Source organism: Delphinus delphis, chromosome 11 (assembly GCF_949987515.2).
Source record: "Delphinus delphis chromosome 11, mDelDel1.2, whole genome shotgun sequence".
NCBI lineage: Eukaryota > Metazoa > Chordata > Mammalia > Artiodactyla > Delphinidae > Delphinus > Delphinus delphis.
Window position 1 is genome coordinate 42,081,461 of NC_082693.1, and position 19,099 is coordinate 42,100,559.

The following is a 19,099-nucleotide window of genomic DNA, read 5'->3' on the forward strand; positions in this document are numbered from 1 at the left end:
AACCGGGGAGATCCCACATGCCGCGGAGCGGCTGGGCCCGTGAGCCATGGCCGCTGAGCCTGTGCGTCCGGAGCCTGTGCTCCGCAACAGGAGAGGCCACAGCAGTGAGAGGCCCGCGTACTGCAAAAAAACAACAACAAAAATAAATAAATAAAAAATAAATAAAAATAAAAAGCCTAAGTAACAGCCCCAGCTGTTTAGCCTTTTCACAGCCCTGACAGAAGCTTTCCTCAAACTCTTCTCTCCACAGAGGCCAGACAGAGTCCCAGAGTGTGTGCACCTTGGCCCACACTCCATCCTGAGCACGCACCATGCGCTTCCTACCTCTGCTCTGGGTGCTGAGGTGAAGGGCATCCCAAAGGGAGGGAAAGCAGAGTTCAAGAGTCTCAGTCTGCGAGAAAGAGCCTGGTTAGACCCCAGCACTGACAGCACAGCTCGCCGCTCTGGACATCCATACTGGAGGCGTGGGGTCGAGGCAAGAGCAGTGCTGGGGTGGCGGGTGGGACTGGGCTGTGCCGTGGCTGTACTTAGACTGCATGGAGGGACCAAGCTGGGCAGGGGGTAGCAGTAAACAGGGGAAATCTGTAAGGGTGGCGGTGGTGATGTGGGAGGGGGAAGGGGGAATTCGGGAAGGCAGCGGTAGATGTGAGAGGCTAGCAGAGTATTGGGCTTCTCTGCAATATAACCTACCAAAGAATACAAACTTCTTTAAAAAGCCACACTGGGATCCTGCAGGGAGTATGGCCAACTCTTCCCCATCTCAACTTTCCACAGACCTTTCCATCTTATTCAGAAGCAGCAAGATGGAGCTGAGGAGAAAAGCCCTAGCTAGAACCATGTGCAGGGCAAAATAAATCGTGATAAGGACGGAGGGACAGGATGGAGCTCGCTACCCTGGGGTCAGAGCTTGGAGGAGGAGGTCCCAGAGCCTCCAGAGAGAGGAGAGCTGCTCCTCCCACTGCCCCAGCAGCCACCCCCCCACCCCCCCACCCCCGCCTGCCCAATCTGCGTCACAGTCTCAGGGCTACTGGAAGACGCTGCTCCCCAAATGCTGGTTCTAGGGTCCCAGGGTAGCCCTAGGGGGCGGGCTGGGAGTAAAGTTCTTTTTATTTTGTATTTACCTAAAAGTTCAGGAAGGCCTTGCTTACATTCTTGCTTGGAGGACCAGAATTTAAACTTAGTCACTGCCCAGAGCCGTTGTTTTAGGAAAGAATGAGATGGCCGGTGTTGCGTAACCCAGAGCTGGGTGGGTGTGGGTTGCAGAAGGAAACGGTCCTTCTTCCTCCCTCTAGGAAGGAAGGCTCAGCTAGGAGTCTCAGATGGGCGGGGCACTGCCTGGAGAAGGGCGGCCAGGGGTGGGGAGGTGGGGTAGACAGACCAGCGTGTGAAAGCTCGGGGAGCAGGCAGACTGAAACACTCAGACCAGTCACCATTCAATCCCCCTGGGTAGAGCACAGCCTGAATAATCCAGAAAACCCAAAGGGTGGTACTGGGTGGGTGTGGAGTGGAGGACAGATTCTGGGAAAGGAGAGGAATGGAGGGGTGGGCTGACCTGGATGAAGGACAGCGTGGGTTGGGGATCTGCTCTCTGGCCACTGTCCCTAAGAGCACCCAGAGTATGGGTTCCTCTAATCCTCCCCCCCCGCCTCTCCCCCCCACCTCTCCCCCCCCCCCCCCCCCCGCCCCGCCACTATAATTTCAGCTGGCCAGTCCCCCGTCCCTACCTCCCAGGTGTTCAGCTAGTTCTGCGGGCACGCTCCGCCCCCTGCAATCCCTCCAGACTCCCATGGCCCCAACACAATGCTAGGATTTCTGACAGTTCATTCAAGGTGTGCTTCCGCCTCCCCCCACCTCACCCCTTGCTTCCCCCAACCCCTTCTATCATCTTACCCAAGTCTGGCCCCCAGTACCCGCCTTCCCCTGTCATATCTCAGGGAGACCTTCTCTTGCTCCTGCCTCAGCTTTGCTCTTCCTCTCCTCGCCCCTGGTTTACTCTCTTCCATCAGCGGTCAGTTCTCCCAAGACCCCACTCTCCGTCGTCTCCGCCTTTTCTCTCTTTTCGCCCGCATTCCTCTCATGACCCCCACACCATCCCTTCTGCGTCCACTTAAGTCCGCCATCTTCTCACTCCCCATCGGAGTCCCTCCGTCTCCTTCATCCGCCACACATGTACCCGAACTGGATTTCAGGTTTCCCCTTCACCCCTACTGCCGCTTCTACCCCTCCTGCTTCCACCCCTTCCCACCCTCCAGGGCCTCCAGCCAGCTGTCCAGCTCCCAAAATCCGGGCGAGATTCCCGGGAACAAAGCAAGAAAAATCAGAGTAATTTGGGAAGTAAACAGAAACCGGGAAGGGAGGAGGTAGAGAAGAGTGGGGAGGACCCAGGTGGAGGGGGGGGGGGGGCTCTCCAGTCCCACCCAGTTTAGGGAATGCCCCTGCCTTCTCCACCGCACCCCCCCTTCACCTGGCTCTTAAAGGGCCCGGCCCCTGCCGGCGGCTACTTAAGGCAGAGGGGCGGCGACGGGCAGCAGCTGCGCTACGACTGCTCTGGGAGGAGTGGACGGGGCAAAAATCTTGACCATGACCCCCCACAGGCTGTTGCCGCCACTGCTGCTAACTCTGCTGCTCGCTGCCCGCCCAGGAGGCGCCTTGGCAAGGTGCCCAGGCTGCGGGCAGGGGGTGCAGGCGGGTTGTCCAGGGGGCTGCGTGGAGGAGGAGGATGGGGGGCCGCCGGCGGAGGGCTGTGCGGAAGCTGGGGGCTGTCTCAGGAGGGAGGGGCAGCAGTGTGGGGTCTACACTCCAAACTGCGCCCCAGGACTGCAGTGCCAGCCGCCGGAGAAAGACGAGGCGCCTTTGCGGGCGCTGCTGCTGGGCCGGGGCCGCTGCGGCCGGGCGCGCGCGCCCTCGGGTGAGTCCGCGCCCCGCCCCTGCCCCGCCCACGTGAGGCCCGCAACTCTGCCGGCAGGGTCCGGGAGGGATGCGCACGGGCAGCCCTGCTATGAGGGTCCTGAGATTGACGCTTCCTCCTCCCCAACCCTGGTGGGAGGTACATTTTAGGGGCTGAAGGGGCCAGTGCGGGGAGCTTCTAGGAGTCTGAGGTACGGCTGGGGGCCCTAGGGATGAAGCAGGGAGATGTCTGAGCCCGCAACCCTTTTTAGCCCCGTCAAAAAGGGGTTTCCCTTGAGGGGAAAGGGAGGAATGGAAGGGTTTAGGGACGTGCTGTATGCCACAGAGGCCCAGCTCCTTCAGCTCTAGACCCCCAAGCTGGAGAAAGGACCCAGGCATTGTTACCAGCTTCCACTTGGAGAAAGAGGGAAGAGAACTCCAGACTCCCAAATCCTACACACACTGAGAAATATCTCCTCTTAATATCAGGGTGTCCAAAGCACCCGAACATGGGGTGGAGAATAGAAGATGGCTCAGATCCAGAGCAGTTTCACACTAGACTAGGGTCCGATGGTTGGCGCTGGCCCTCCCCACGCCCCACCCGGAGCGGGGGGGGGGGGGGGGGGATAGAGGTGGGAAAAGAAGGAGTCTGCCAAATCAGGGTTATGATTTAAAGCTTCTCAGAACCCTCCAGCCACCCCACCCCACCCCACCCTAATCCAGAGAGGAGAATAGAAGGCTGAGTCATTGGGTGGGTGGGACAGAAGTGAGTCAGAACCTGAAAGATGGGGGGCAGCAGGGAGATGGGAAGAGGAGGAAATACAAACGGCCCCCACCCCAGGGGCATCTGAGCTCCCAGTTTTTTCCACAGGGAAGGATGGGAAATCAACTTGGAGTTTCTTTCAGTCCTAAATGCCTGAGTCCAGGCTGCTAGGGATCTTCCTGGAAAGAGGTGGTCTGATTGGGTCAGAGGAGGCAGCTGGCAGCATGGTCGCGGTAGGATGCTGAATAGGGGGAATGAGGGGCAAGGTCTGAGGAGTGTGGAGGAAGAGGGATCGGACTCAGGATTGCAGAGGAAATGGTTCTTGGCTTTTGAGTAGCAGGCAGATGGGAGCAACTTCAGGGCTCATCATATCTCATTTTACAGCTGGGGCAAATTCCAAACAGTGCCCGCTCCCCTCCCTGTCTTTTCTTTGCCCTGACACCCTGACTTTCCCTTCCCATCCTGAGCCTTCCCCAAACCCCCCAGTACAACGTGTGAAACTTTCTCCAGAGCCAGGAGCTGCCTGCAGGTTGGAAGCCGCTCATTCCTGCACCTTTGCAGCCTGCCCGCCTTCTACCTCCTGGTTAAGGGCTGAATCACACATGCTCCTGGGACCACTGGGGTTGAGCTGGGCTGAGTCTCAGGGGACCAGAAGGGAGAGGCCCCCACTGCAGTGCCCCCAAAGTAACCATGTCTCAGCCCTGGGAGGGGTGGGCTGAGTCACAGCAGGGTCACAGCGGGGACACACATTCCACTTGGGTCCCTGCTGACCCCCTCTCACGGCCATTGCTCTTCTGCCCCATCTCCCTGGCTTGGTGCACCCCCTGCTGGCCTCTGGTGGAACAGCCCGGTCTTTTCACCCAAAGCCCCAGGCTCCTCGATCAATGAACGTATTGATTTTTGCTTTCCAAAGTGCTTCTCCTTTATAAGCCTTAAAGCCTTAGTCTGCAGGGGACTTCCCTGGTGGTCCAGTGGGTAAGACTCCATGCTCCCAACGCGGGGGGCCTGGCTTCGATCCCTGGTCTGGGAACTAGATCCCGCATTCATGCCACAACTGAGAGTCCGCATGCCACAACTAAGAAGCCCACATGATGCAACTAAAGATCCCGCATGAAGAAACTAAGACCTGGTGCAGCCAAAATAAATAAATAAATAATTTAAAAAAATACTAGTCTGGGGATATTATCATGAAAGGTAATATTACCATCTGTCAGAGAAAGAAACTGAGGCCAGGAGAAGGTAACAGTGGAGCCAAACTGTAAACCCCCTCACTACTCTGAAAGCCCCGCTCGTTTACGCTCGGCTCTGGCCTTTGACATCTGGTTGATTTCCAGCCTCTTCTTCCCCATTCCCCATTGTGGCTGTAGGGGAGAATCCTAAGGAGAGTAAGCCCCAAGGAGGGACAACTCGCCAGCAGGACATGAACCGCAGAGACCAACAGAGGAATGCGGGGACCTCTACCACTCCCGCCCGGCCCAATCCTGGGGGCGTCCAAGACACTGAGATGGTGCGTTTGGGGCTGCAGGGAACGGGAGGGGTGGAGAGTCCTGGAGATTCCCATCTGAGACTGCTCCCTTGGGCTTGGCCGAGTCTTCCATCCCAATCCTGGGAGCCTGGCTGGTGGGGCCAGCAGGCTCTGCAGCAGAGCTATCCCTTCCTCCAGGGCCCCTGCCGCAGACATCTGGACTCAGTGCTGCAGCAACTCCAGACCGAGATCTACCGCGGGGCTCACACCCTCTACGTGCCTAATTGTGACCATCGGGGCTTCTACCGGAAGCGGCAGGTGAGGCCATTCCTCTCCTCCCTTGGTCTATCAGTACAAGGGTCCTACTAGCAATTGGGTAGGGGGGCTTACACAGTTGCATAAATAAGACACTTGCCCTGCCCTTAGGGCTCTCCCAACTTTAGGGCCCACACAAACATAGAGAATAACCAACCACAGCTATGGGAGAGGAGTTAGACTATCTAAACAATGCCTAACTCAGAGGTTAGACTATCTAAGCAATGCCTAACTCAGAGGTTCACAAGCGTGAGGAGCAATCAGAATCACCCAGGTGTGAACACAGGTGGCTGAGCCCCGCCCACAGAGCCTGAAAATTTGCATTTCCAATGCGGCCTCTAGTGATGCTGATGCTGTTGGTTTGGAAACCACACTTTGAGAACCACTGTTCTGGCCTAGAAGAACAGGCACAGTTTGGTGGGTGGAGAAGAGAAGCCATGCAAGGGAACCCAGCGGGCTTCGCTGTCCCGAGAACACTCAGATGTTTCCACAGACTCAGACTCAGGAGTTGACAGCCTGTCCCCCAACCCACGGGGCCCCTCCCATCTCTCCTGGGCCACACCTCTGATTCTTGTGCCTCTCTCCCCAGTGCCGCTCCTCCCAGGGGCAGCGCCGAGGTCCCTGCTGGTGTGTGGATCGCATGGGCCAGCCCCTGCCTGGGTCCCCAGACGGCGATGGAAGCTCCCCATGCCCCACCGGGAGCAGTGGCTAAGGCTGGGTGGGAGGCTGCATGGCCACTGGCAGGAGCGTGGGGCTATCATCTTGGGTTATTTGTTGAGTGCTGAGTAACTCAGGGGCCCAGAGCCCCACACTCCACCTGCAGGCCCTGCCCCATTGTCAACCTCACACATGGAAAGATTGTTGGTGTTGGCTGGGGGTGTTAATAAAGCTGTGTTGGGGGTCTCTGGCCTATGTCTCTGTGTTCACCTCTCACATTGTGGAGTCCCTGGCCCTTCTCTCTACCCCGTCCAGCCTCTTATAGCAGCTCTCTTCTCCTGTGGACTACCATCTGTCCTTCCTGCCACACTGGGAATGACAGAGACAGCCACTGGTAGATGTTTCATGGCCTCAAACCTCACCCAACTGCCCACCAGGGAGTGGAAGGCAGCAGGTGGGGGCAGGGAGACACTGAGGCCGCGGCCTTGGTCTGAGGTTGTGACCTTGTTTCTAACACTGATCTTTGGACACAAAGGGAGAGGAAAGATTAATAGTTAATCCCCACCAGGAACCCAACAAAGAGGAACTATCAAGGCACTTACCCTTCTGTTACTTCTTCAGGAAATTATTATTTATTGGACTCTTGCCATGGGCTACGCCCTGGACCATTTTATGGACTGCCTCATTTTATGCTTACCTCATTTTATGCTTACGATAACCTTATGAGGTAGGGGCTTTTAGCCCTGTTTTTCAGAGGAGGAAACTGTAGCTTAAACTATTAGGGTCATCTGCCTGAAATTCCACAGCCAGTAAATGACTGAGGGAGGATTTAAATCTGGTTCTTCCATATGTGACAATGCCTGGCATTCCTCAGGTGCTGATTAAGTGATTGTTTTGCCTCCTTTCTGCCTACCTGCTAACCCAAGCAGTTGTAGGGAAGAGGTGGTGTTCAGGGCCCCCAGCCCCTAGCCTTCCCTGGAGGGGCGACAGTACCGCAGTCGTCACAGGTACCAACCTCACAGAATACTAATCACATGCACAGAAATCTTTGTTGACAAGGTTCTTTCACGTACCTTATCATGGTCTATGGGAGCTGAGTGCCTCATACCTGAAGATGTTTCTGACTCCTTCCCAACCTTCAGCCTACTGAGAAAGGGATTGGGAAGCAGCCATACCAGGTGATAAGCCTCAGAGGGGCAAAGTCCCCCTCCCCATGACATGTATGGGTGCAGAGCTCCCATTCCTGTGGGAGGGAGCTGGGCATCTGGGTGGTGGTTGGGCTATTTGTTCAGGGCTTGTGTCCATCCCTGTGACAGCCGGTAGAGCAGAGCCTCTAGCTGAGATGGTACTGCCTTCCGGAAGGGGATCATGGATCGGATAACCTATAACCCCTCCTCCTGAAAGGACTTTAGTCTTTGGAGCTGTCAGAGGAGCTAAGTGAGATAAGAGCTCTGCCAGGCAAGCCTGAAGGAAGGAAGGGAACACTTACCAGCTGCCGCTGCCCAGTCAAGACACACATCATGGAGCCAAGGGCGGCCCAACTGCGGAGGAGAGAAGGGCTAGGAGGAGAGAAGGAAGACCGGCCCTCCAGAGAAGGGAAGCCCCACTTTGGGAATGCAGAATGCCCAGGTGGGGTTGCAGGTGGGGTGCACTGTCGAGAGGGGGTTCCTGCTGTCTACCTTCAATCCTTCCTGCTGTCCTGGGAGGCCAGTGAAGGCAGATCCCAGCCTCTGCTCCCTAACTAGCCAGCTGGGGAAGGGAGGAGAAAAGAGCTATTCAGTACCTTGCCTTATCTTTCTGACTCTTTTACCCCCGATGGTGATTAGAGTAGCTTCCCGTTCCCTGGGTACCCTGTTTCCAGGAATGTCATCAGGCTCCCCGCTTGCCAGTGACCTCCTCACTCCCTGCTAAAATAACTTCCCCTTCTGATTGCTCCCCCCGCCACCATGATACTAGATATTGACTAGTTGGGGGTGGGGAGGCTGCTGAGCACACAGAAAGCACTTCCTGGTCAGAGGATGCCTCTGGGTCTGCACTAGGCAGCAGAACCCTCACTCCTCCCCTTTGACCCCTTATCCTAGGAAACAATGAGACACATAGCGGCCCAGATTTGCTACAATGGACCCGACATATGCAGGTGAGGGAGGTCACAGGTCAAAACGGACAGGTCCTGGAGTAGAGGGATGGAGGGGGGAGGACTGGCTTAATGATAAAGACAGGTTTGTTCTCGGGTTCAAACCCCTCAGGTCAGAGCTACGAGTTAAGATGGAGGGGTTTGAAACACAGGTCATCGGGACAGGTGCCAAAGGTCAGCCAGTGAACAGTCTTCTGTTAGTGGGGCTAGAGGTCAGGAGAGGGAAGGCTGGGGTCAGGGAGAAGAGAGTAGGATCAGAGATGACAAGGTGGTTGAGGTTCAGACCCAGAGTCTGAAAGTATCTTTCCTGGATCCTCACTGCTGCCCTGGGAAACCAGAAGGAGTTAAACTGGGGGTGGAAATGTCTGGGCAGGAGCCATGCTTGTTCATCTTTCCATCCCTAGCACTTAGCAATGTGCCTGGCATGGAGGGAGGCTCAGTCAATGCTTGGTGAGTGGGAGGATGGCTGACTGGATGGAGGGACCGCGGGCCCTGCCCTGCTTTGTCCTGTAGGCTGTGAAGACGCAGTTGCTGGAGCAAGCACAAGGTCAGCTGACGGAGCTGCTGGATCAGGCCATGTGCGAGGCTATTCAAGCCTACCCGCCACAAGACAGACCAGTGCCCTCCATCCCTCCAGGTTCCTTGTGCAAGTAAGAGTCTGAGCAGCCAGGGGGCTGGGGAGGGGCTGCACAGCCCCCTCCGTCGTAAGGATTATGAGCCACAGATGCTATCCCATGTGCCCTTTGCCAGCACTGATGTAACTCCAACTTCAGTCTTCCCTCTTCTCCCCTTATTGCCTCTGCCTTCCTGACCTCCACTGCTGGGCTTTGGTCTGCCCTGGCCCTCCCTGACCTTCCACCCGGTCCTGCCCGCTGGCCCTAACCCTGACCTTCCCCTACTACTGCCCTCGGCTCCCAAATATTGACGTCCCGCAAGGCCCTACCCTCTGCCTACTGCCTTCTTCCTTTGGGTCCTGGCCCAGAACAACTGTCTCAATTCAGGACCCGGGAGCCATCCCTGGGGAAACGGAAAGTTTTCATCAACCGCAAGTCCCTGCTTGAGTAAGTCGGGGGTGAGGACGGGATGAGAAGAAAAGAAAGAGCTTTGTCTGGGGAACCAGGGCACCTCATTTGTCACCCTCAGGCTCTAGGTGGTTTGGGGGAGGACTTGGAGATGTTTTCTAAGGTTCTGTTTCTCTATTTGCCTTGGGTGTGATTGTGGAAGAAAGGCCACCAGGATGAGAATTGTCTGGGCTGGAAAGAGCTTTGGACAGAAGTCCTAGCCATATTGCAGCCCATAGCTGCAAGTTCCCAATCGCTAAGTCCCATCCCCACTTGTGTACGGTGCCTGAGCTAGTCTGCATGACCTTGAGGACTCTCCCACTGACATTCGGGCCCCTGTCCTTCCAGCGAGCTGATGGAGGTGCAGCATTTCCGCACCATCTACCACATGTTTGTCGCCGGCCTGTGTGTCTTCATCATCAGCACCCTGGCCATCGACTTCATTGATGAGGGCAGGTAGGCACCCCTCCCACTCGGGATAGGCCCACAGATAAGATCAGACCACCCGGGTTCCCAGTGTTCCACTTGCCACCGGCCTGAGAGAGCACAGGCCCATTGGATTATTAGACACACATCAGCATTGCTTTCCAACCACCTTCCCACCCAAAAAGTCCTCTTAGCACAGCCTTGGATAGCCTTTGGCCTGTTTTTCCAGAGTTAGCCCTCTGGGAACACTACTCCCCCACTCAAATTCTTCTCAATTGGACCCTTGTCCTGAGGCAGACATGCACGTATGTACACACACAAGCATGGTTCCCGCCCCACCGCTCTCACACAGTCCTTTCCAAGGCAGTGGTGTTTGGCTCAAGTAACCTCCAGTGAGCCCCTCCTAAGTACAAGCCCTGGGGGGCAGAGAGATGAGGGGCCGACCCCAGCCCTCTCTGTGAGGCATTCCCAATCTTGTGGGGAGGACAAGATCTTGTGCACACAAGTGCCTTGGTGGGTTGCTTCCCCCAAAAAGCACCTCCCCACTCTGGGGATGAGCCTCAGGGAGCTGTAGACCCCTGGGGGTCTGGACTTGCATGACCCCACCTCACCCTACATATGGCTTAGGAAGCAGTAAAGGGAAGAGGACCAAGCAGCTGCAGGTTCAGCAAAAGCACTTCCTTTTGGCAAACTTGTTGTTCATCCTTATAATTAAGGATCAAATCTCAGGAAAGGTTTCAAATATATGTAAGATGGCTCCTTCTCCATCACCCCCCTCCATCCCAGACCGCTCCCCAGGGGTAACATTTTTAATGGTTTTGAGAGCTTCCCTCCAGAGCATTTCGATGCATCCACTTCCAGATGTATATAAGAACCAAGGGAATGTATTTTATGGAGGTTTACATTAATAAGATACTTACTGTACCTATTGTTTCCTTTTCACTCCCTAATGACCCATATTAGAGATCTTTCCATGTTGGTCCATTGATTTTAATGACTGCAGAGTCTGGAAGTGCCAGCTTTTGTTCATTTAGTTCTTTACTAATGGACGTTTGGGTCGCTTCTAATTTTCTAATTTTTCACCATTACAAACCATACACTCTTTTTTGGCTGCACAGCGAGGCTTGCAGATCTTAGTTCCCCGACCCTAGGGATTGAACCCGGGCCACGGCAGTGAAAGCACCGAGTCCTAACCAATGGACCACCAGGGAATTCCCCAAACAGTATACTCTTTTTTTAAATTAATTAATTTATTTAGCTAATAATAAATTAGCTATTTATTTAGCTAATAATAAATTATTAATAAATTTATAATAAATTATAATAATTATTATAATTAATTAATTTAAAAAATTTTAATTAATTAGGCTGCATTTGATCTTAGTTGTGGCACACGGGCTCTCTAGTTGCCCTGCAGCACGTGGGATCTTAGTTCCCTGACCAGGGATCAAACCCACATCCCCTGCATTGGTAGGTGGATTCGTAACCACTGGACCACCAGGGAAGTCCCAAACCGTATATTCTTTTTTTTTTTTTTTTTTTGCGGTACGCGGGCCTCTCACTGTTGTGGCCTCTCCCGTTGCGGAGCACAGGCTCCGGACGCGCAGGCTCAGCGGCCATGGCTCACGGGCCCAGCCGCTCCGCGGCATGTGGGATCTTCCCAGACTGGGGCACGAACCCGTGTCCCCTGCATCGGCAGGCGGACTCTCAACCACTGCGCCACCAGGGAAGCCCCTTTTTTTTAAAAAAAAAAATAAATTTATTTATTTTATTTACTTATTTTTGGCTGCATTGGGTCTTCGTTGCTGTGCACGGGCTTTCTCTCGTTGAGGCAAGGGGAGACTACTCTTCGTTGCGATACGTGTGCTTCTCATTGCGGTGGCTTCTCTTGTTGTGGCTCGCAGGCTCTAGAGCGCAGGCTCAGTCGTTGTGGCGCACGGGCGCACGCGGCATGTGGGATCCTCCCAGACCAGGGATCGAACCCATGTCCTCTGCACTAGCAGGCAGATTCTTAAGCACTGTGCCACCAGGGAAGTCCCCACGCCGTATACTCTTACTAAGCAAACAAAACACTCAACAACCTGCTTTCTATTAATTCAAGTCTACAGCTCCAGACACTCCAAAAGTACAAAACTAACAAAAATCAAAGTTAAACTCTAGGCACCTCATACCCTAACACCGGTGGCATGGGATCCTTCTGCAATGCCACAGAGGGCTCTATAGGTTATTTGGAAGCAAAGCCATCCCATGATTGAGTCTCCTCGGGCAATGCCCTGTTGCTAGAAGTCCTGGGCGACAGAGGTGCCATCTTGAACAATTTCAGAGATGGGGAGCTCACAACCTTGGCAAGATGCCTCAGTTTATCTTCCAAGAGCTCTGACTGCAGAGGAAGCGGACAGGATGGGCCTCACACCTGTCTACTTTGTCTCTCCTTCCCCACTCCCAGGCTGATGCTGGAGTTTGACCTACTGATCTTCAGCTTCGGACAGCTGCCCTTGGCGCTGGTAACGTGGGTCCCCATGTTCCTGTCCACTCTGCTGCTGCCCTACCAGGCTCTGCGGCTGTGGGCGAGGCCCCAGTCCAGAGCGGCCTGGACGCTGGGGTTGGGCCTGGGCTGCATGCTGCTGGCCAGCCACACAGCAGTGCTCAGCATCCTTCCAATCCATGTAGCAGTGGAGTATCAGCTCCCGCCAGCCTCCAGCTGTGTCCTAGTCTTTGAGCAGGTAGGTGATGGGCGGGACCAGTGGTGGGCGGGGCCCCTGGGAAGGAGGGCATTGGATACTGTATTGGTGGGGGTGGAGCTAGTTACCAGGGGCGGAGTCCTTTGCGAGGGATCTGAGCCAACCAGGAAATGTAAACGAACGAACGGACACTGCTATGCAAATATAATCGATTGGGTTGGCCAGCTGGAGTCTCTGCCCTTTCCGGTACCCCTTTACCCTCGATTCATCCCAGCAGCCGTCTGTGTTAGGCTATAAGACAGTCCAACAAAAAGATAAAGTATGGGCTTTGACCGTACAAAGTTTACAATCTGCCTGCCCCTCTCCCGTAAAAGAGACACAGAGAGGTTAAGTGATCTGCTCAAAGTCCCACAGCACCTTAACCTCTTTCCCATTCCATCTCAGGTCAGGCTCCTGATGAAAAGCTACTCCTTCCTGAGAGAGACTGTGCCTGGGACACTTCGGGCCAGAGGAGGTGAGGCCTTCAGCAGGCGCTGCTGTGAACTCAGTCCTCTTGGCTGGTTGCATGAAGCCAGCAGTTGCAGGATCCTCATAAAAGCTCCAACCTCCTAAGGCCATCTGGCCCGCGGTTCACAGCTCCGGCCCCCAGGTGGGCTCTGTGGGCCTTAGTCATTCTCTTAGGTCCCACCTCTGATACCCCTCCCCTGCTGCCCACGACTCCCGGCTCATTCTTATTAAGACCCAGGGTGTGAGCGCCTTCCATTAGGTAGTCAGAACAGAAGGAGAGAGAAGTGGGTGGTGCAACTTGTGGGTGCCACATGAAGCTCTGGCCACAGCAGGTCCTGTGCCAGAAAATGGGGGTGCCTGGAATGGAAGCAAAAGGAGGGCGTTAAAGAGCAGGTTCAGCTCCTGCCCAGTTTCACCTCCCCCACTCCACCTCCAGATCCAATATCCAGCTCCTCACCGCCCTCACCTCTGTCCTGTCCAGCTCTATTCACCAGTCCCACTGCCCTTCCCCAGCATCCCACCCAGCTGTGTCCTCTCTCCCTTCCCTCTTCACTGACGGACCCCTCTTACTCCTCCCCAGGTGAGGGGATCCGGGCCCCCAGTTTCTCCAGCTACCTCTATTTCCTCTTCTGCCCCACACTCATCTACAGGGAGACTTACCCCAGGTAAGACCCTGCACCCCCTCCCCCAAATGCCCAGGCCCGTCAGGGATCTAGCCCTTCTACTCTCCTCTCCCTGAGGTCTTTCGCCTCATCCCAGACACTGGCCACTTTCTCAGGCAGCACCCCATAATAAAAATGGGAAGTAAGGAGCAGGTATATTACTCCTTCTCCTTGCCCCAGCTCATGGTGACACAAGGGTGACTAACTGTCCTGGTTCGCCCAGGACTGCCCCAGTTTTAGCACTGAAATTCTTACATCCTGGGAAACCTCTCAGTCTGGGGCAAACTCCAGATGGTTGGTCACCTTAGTAGACACTCAAGCTAAAAATCCACTTGTCGTCTCTGTTATAGAAGGTCCAAAGTGTTCTAGACCCCCACCTCTCCAGGTAATCCTCCCAGGCCTGAGCAATTGAGGGGGCTGCGGAGAGAGGGCCCAGGTGCTGGGCCCCGGCCCAGGCAGGAACAAGATAAAAGGATGAGAAACATATTATCCCCATTGCTGCTGCAGGACACCCAACGTCAGGTGGAATTATGTGGCCAAGAACTTTGCCCAGGTCAGAAGACGGGGTCAAAGGGTGGACTACCTGTGACTCATGGTGGCTGAGGGGACATTTCTGGGAGTGAAGTAAGGGAGGCCTGGGGAAGAGGTCAGAGGGTGGCGCTAAGGAAAGAGAATGCAGTTGCTGGGCCACAGTCTGATTTCAGAAGGAGGGGCAGCGACCAGTGATTCCTTTCAAAGTTATGCGTCCTTCACCCCCTCCCCAGGCCCTGGGCTGCGTGCTCTACGCCTGTTTCATCCTGGGCCGCCTCTGTGTTCCTGTCTTTGCCAACATGAGCAGGGAGCCCTTCAGCACCCGTGCCCTGGTGCTCTCCATCATGCACGCCACCTTGCCAGGTATGCCCACCAGAGGCAGGGCTGCAGAAGGCTGCACCCTGGGGAAGACTTAGCAGGGAGCCCCTCCCTCCGCTCGCTCACTCTTAGTTTCAACACCTCTTCCCTCTGACTCTCCCTTATCTGCCCCCTCCTGTGGTTGCTCATCGTCAGGGTCTCACTTCAGATTGCCACCTACTCCCTACCTTTCAACCACTCTATGAACTCCCAACAGGCAGAGGTTTGGACATTCATCTCTGTATCCCCAACATCTGGCATGGGCTTCATGAGCAAATGGAATGAATGAATGAGTGCATGAATTAGTGAATGATTAACAAATGATTGGTGGGAGTTGGGGCCCTGGTTGCTGGGCGAGGGCTTCCTGGGGGAACCCCTGGAGCTTCGTGGGGGATTGGGGGGCCAGGCTGACTTGCAGCCCCTTGTCTCTACTTACCAGGCATTTTCATGCTGCTGCTCATCTTCTTTGCATTCCTTCACTGCTGGCTCAACGCCTTCGCAGAGATGCTACGATTTGGAGACAGAATGTTCTATCGGGTGGGGCCTGGACCTGGGCTACTTGGGAGCTGGATGCAGGGAGGGCTAGGGAAGGATGTGGGGAGGATGGTGGCTATGTTGGCTGTCACCTAGTTACCGAACCAGGTTCATTTGACCAATTCGCAGTAAGCCAAACACTGAGACGCCAAGATTTACAGCGGACAGAGGGTTTATTCACAAGGCAGCCAAGTGAGGAGAAGGGAGAACAACCTCAGATTCGCCTCCCCAAAGGCCAGGGGCTTGAGATATTTATGGGATAAAGAAGCAAGATGATCTTAGGTGTGGGGAAAAGTGATTGGAGGTAGGGAAAAGGTGAGGTAATCGGTGTTCTGCACAGGTGTATCTGAGTTACATGCTTCTTCATGGGATGCATGTTAAAAAATGGAGGCAGGGCTTCCCTGGTGGCGCAGTGGTTGGGGGTCCGCCTGCCGATGTAGGGGACACGGGTTCGTGCCCCGGTCCGGGAAGATCTCACATGCCATGGAGCGGCTGGGTCTGTGAGCCATGGCCGCTGAGCCTGCGCGTCCGGAGCCTGTGCTCTGCAACGGGAGAGGCCACAGCAGTGAGAGGCCCGTGTACCGCAAAAGAAAAAAAAAAAAGAAGAAAAAAAAATGGAGGCAATTAGCATGATCTGAGGGTGGAGTTTTTGGCCCTCTGATGTCAAAAGGTCATTCATCCGACACCTGTGCAAGCCCAGTTTTAGGGTCAGTGGTCCCAACCAGTCTTAGCCCGCTTGAACTAGACAAGAGCCAACTCCAAGTTCCTGGAAAACTTATGCCCCCTGTTACTATAGTGACCCATACATCAGAGGTGTTATCTATACGGGGCAGTTAAGGGGTCAAAAAAAAAAAATTTAAGGCTTAGTCAGTGAAGGCAGGTTACAGCAGAAGGGTTTTTTAACAAGCTGTTCCCTTACCTGCTGTTCTGTAAGACGAGCTCAAGAATTTCCATTAGTCACCAGTTTCTCTTAACCCTGTGGGGCACAATTTCAACATCAGCTGTGCTGTCAATCTTCCACAGTGAGAAATGTGCTCCTCTGGTTACGGTTGCATTGTCACCCCTCTACCCCCTGACCAGCCAGGGCTAACTGCTCTTATGGGGATGCTAATTTGGAATCTTCTTCTCCTGAAAGGGAGAGTAGGAGGCAGGGCAAGGACCCCAGATGCTGAAGAGGGAGTTGGGAGGTTGCTTGCTGTCTCTCTCCTGCTGGGAGCCAGCCCTTGTGGAGAACACTGGGACAGGGGGCAGGAAGCAGGGGAGAGAAGCTGGGGCCTGGGCAGAGACAGGGCCCTGATGCTCACCTCCTCTCCCCCCCTGAACACCCCCCCAGGACTGGTGGAACTCGACCTCCTTCTCCAACTACTACCGCACTTGGAACGTGGTGGTCCATGACTGGCTGTACAGCTATGTATATCAGGATGGGCTGTGGGTATGGGCTCTGCACACCCCGTCAGCTCCCAAAGTTAATGGAACCTCTCTGGGATATCCTCTCCTTCCCTTTCTCTGCACCATTCATCTTTTCCAGACCTAAGGGCCCCTTTGACTTTCACCTGCCCCCATTCTACCCAACCCAATGGGCAGAAATTCCTTCTTATGATCTAACTTCCTTCCTTCCTTGTCCTCAACTACACCTCCTCCACAGGGCATTTCTCCCCTCCTTAGCCTTCTAAGGAACATGCATATAGCAATTTTCAGTTACCAAGAATTTTCACATACTACATAATCTGCCCTGTAACCCTGAGAAGTGTTATTATAGCCCCTTTTGAAAGTTGCATCTAAGGCCTGATGGACTAATAAAATGCTCTTAAATAGGACATGTCAGCCCTTCTGATCGCAAATCCCATATTCTTTCCACTGTACTACACGACCTCTGGCTTCCTTAAGGAGGGGGCTCTTTGTGGAGGGGGCTTAGGGAGACTCACTCCACCCTCCTACCCCCGGCTCCTGCCAGCTCCTTGGTGGCCGGGCCCGAGGGGCAGCCATGCTGGGCGTGTTCCTGGTCTCTGCAGTGGTCCACGAGTACATCTTCTGCTTCGTCCTGGGATTCTTCTACCCTGTCATGCTGTTGCTCTTCCTTTTCATTGGAGGTGAGCTTGGCCTCTTTATGCCCCTGGAGAGGGAGACAGCCAGAGGGAAGGGACCTGGAGTCCCGCTCCTGGAGATTCCAGACTGATGGGAGAGGCCACGTACCCAAGACAGAAGGGGGAAATGTGTGTGCCTTCTGGGGGAAGGCATCAGAGTTGTGTGTGAGAGTTGGTGGAGGGGGGGCAGGACGGACGGACTTGGGAGCAGGGAGGGAGGCAGCGAAGGGATATCCTGGGGGATGTGGGAAAAGACCTCTGGCTGGAGAGGAGCATCTGAGCAGGGCACACGTACAGGGAGACAAAGGGGAGAAAACTGGTGGGAGGTTGGGAGGTTTAGTAAGAGATCCAGGATACTGAAGTGTAGACTGAGGAATCCTCGTTTTACATGAGCCACTTGAGACCTCCGTGAGCTTTTGGAGCTGGGTTCAAGATCTTCCTCAATGGTGCCTTCCTGTTCCAACTCTTCCCCGTGCCCTGAGATAGGAAGGCAGCCAGGAAGATTAGATACAGGTATCTGGAGCTGAGGTGACAACATTTCCTCCTGCGTCAGGGCCACTGAACTTCATGATGCATGACCGGCACACGGGCCCAGCGTGGAACGTGCTCATGTGGACCATGCTGTTTCTGGGCCAGGGCATCCAGGTCAGCCTGTACTGCCAGGAGTGGTATGCACGGCGCCACTGCCCCCTGCCCCAGGTAAGGGACCATGACCCTCGCTCAGCTCCCCACCCAGGAGGACCTGCCTCCACTTCCCAAGAGCCAGCCCCCTCTTGTTGCCCAGTTCCACAGCCACGGTCAGGGGCCAGGGCCCGGTTTGGGGGTGAAGGATGGGCTCCCATGTTTTAGATGCACAGGGTGGGCACTGGGAGGGACCTTATTCACAACTCACCTTTCTCTGGCACAGACAACCTTCTGGGGGCTGGTGACACCTCGATCTTGGTCCTGCCATACATAGAAGTCAGGGCACACTCACTGCCCAGATGACACCGCCAAGTTCTCTGCCTGCAAAGCCTGGGACCCGGGCTCCTCTCTGAATTCCCAGACCTAGCTCTGAGTCAAGGGGGCCTGCCATGCCTGACCCCACCAGAGAACTCCAAGGACTGAGATCTGTGGACCTGTGGACAGGTGAGCACAGACTCAGAATGGTGGTAGCTCTTGAGCCCCCAGCCCCGTGGGTTGGGCAAAAGGCCCCCTCTCACTCCATGGCTGTTCAGACTGGGGGAGACACGAAGGGTCTTACAGATTCGGTGAAGGTGGGGTGACTTAAAGCAACTCGGGCCGTCAAGGTCTGAGAGGTGTTTGTTTCTTTCTTTGTGCTCTTTACAATACAATAATAAACTCTTTGTATCGCTTTTTATTCATTCGTTTATTCATTCATTCATCATTTGTTGAAGACCCACTTAAAAAAAATTCTTAATTGAAGTATAGTTGATTTACAGTGTTGTGTTAATTTCTGCTGTACAGCAAAGTGATTTCATTATACATATATATGCATTCTTATTTATATTCTTTTCCATTATGGTTTATCCCAGGACAGTGAATATAGTTCCCTGTGCTATACAGTAGCACCTTGTTGTTTATCCATTCTATACGTAATAGTTTGCATCTACTAACCCCAAACTCCCAGTCCATCCCTCCCCCACCCCCACTCCCCCTTGGCAACCACAAGTCTGTTCTCTATGTGAAGACCCACTTTTGACAGGCATGACTGAAGACAGGCCAAGTCTGCAGAGGCAAGACTTTGTGATGGGAGGGGCTGAGGCTCTTAGGTGACATTCTCCCTTACCTATTCTATGCCACCCCATCTCCCCAAAACTCAGCCTCATCCCCTCTTCCACCTCTACTCCTTCAGATCACATTTCCCCAACCCTTGAATCCTCTGCTCCTGGCAACCTCCGGCACATCCCGAGAGGGCATATGGCTGGGCCTCCTTTCCTTCAGAGGACACAGGAGAGGAACCTCCTGTACAGACCTTAGCCAAATCTTTTAACTTCGTGAGCCTCAGCTTCCACAGCTATAAAATGGACATTTAG

At 54.5% G+C, this 19,099-nt stretch overlaps 2 protein-coding genes across 3 annotated transcripts; both read left to right on the top strand.

Annotated features, from left to right (window-relative positions):
• Positions 1-2,510: 2,510 nt before the first annotated feature.
• Positions 2,511-6,332, top strand: IGFBP6 (insulin like growth factor binding protein 6). The gene is made up of 4 exons (XM_060026240.1): positions 2,511-2,908; positions 5,017-5,156; positions 5,313-5,432; positions 6,019-6,332. Exons 1-4 carry the CDS (start codon positions 2,581-2,583, stop codon positions 6,139-6,141), a joined length of 711 nt encoding a protein of 236 aa, XP_059882223.1. The 5' UTR covers positions 2,511-2,580; the 3' UTR covers positions 6,142-6,332.
• A 1,182-nt stretch (positions 6,333-7,514) lies between these two features.
• Positions 7,515-18,458, top strand: SOAT2 (sterol O-acyltransferase 2). Of its 2 annotated transcripts, none has more exons than XM_060024842.1 (15): positions 7,515-7,727; positions 8,168-8,223; positions 8,734-8,870; positions 9,222-9,281; positions 9,630-9,737; positions 12,154-12,430; positions 12,833-12,902; positions 13,476-13,560; positions 14,065-14,110; positions 14,322-14,451; positions 14,885-14,982; positions 16,313-16,411; positions 16,934-17,069; positions 17,617-17,762; positions 17,971-18,458. In XM_060024842.1, the coding sequence occupies exons 1-15, from the start codon at positions 7,607-7,609 to the stop codon at positions 18,019-18,021; spliced, it is 1,620 nt and encodes a 539-aa protein (XP_059880825.1). In that variant the 5' UTR covers positions 7,515-7,606; the 3' UTR covers positions 18,022-18,458. The 2 variants fall into 2 exon arrangements, with proteins under 2 accessions (XP_059880825.1, XP_059880826.1); XM_060024843.1 differs by having other exon boundaries at positions 7,515-7,715; positions 17,971-18,457.
• The last annotated feature ends 641 nt before the right edge of the window (positions 18,459-19,099 follow it).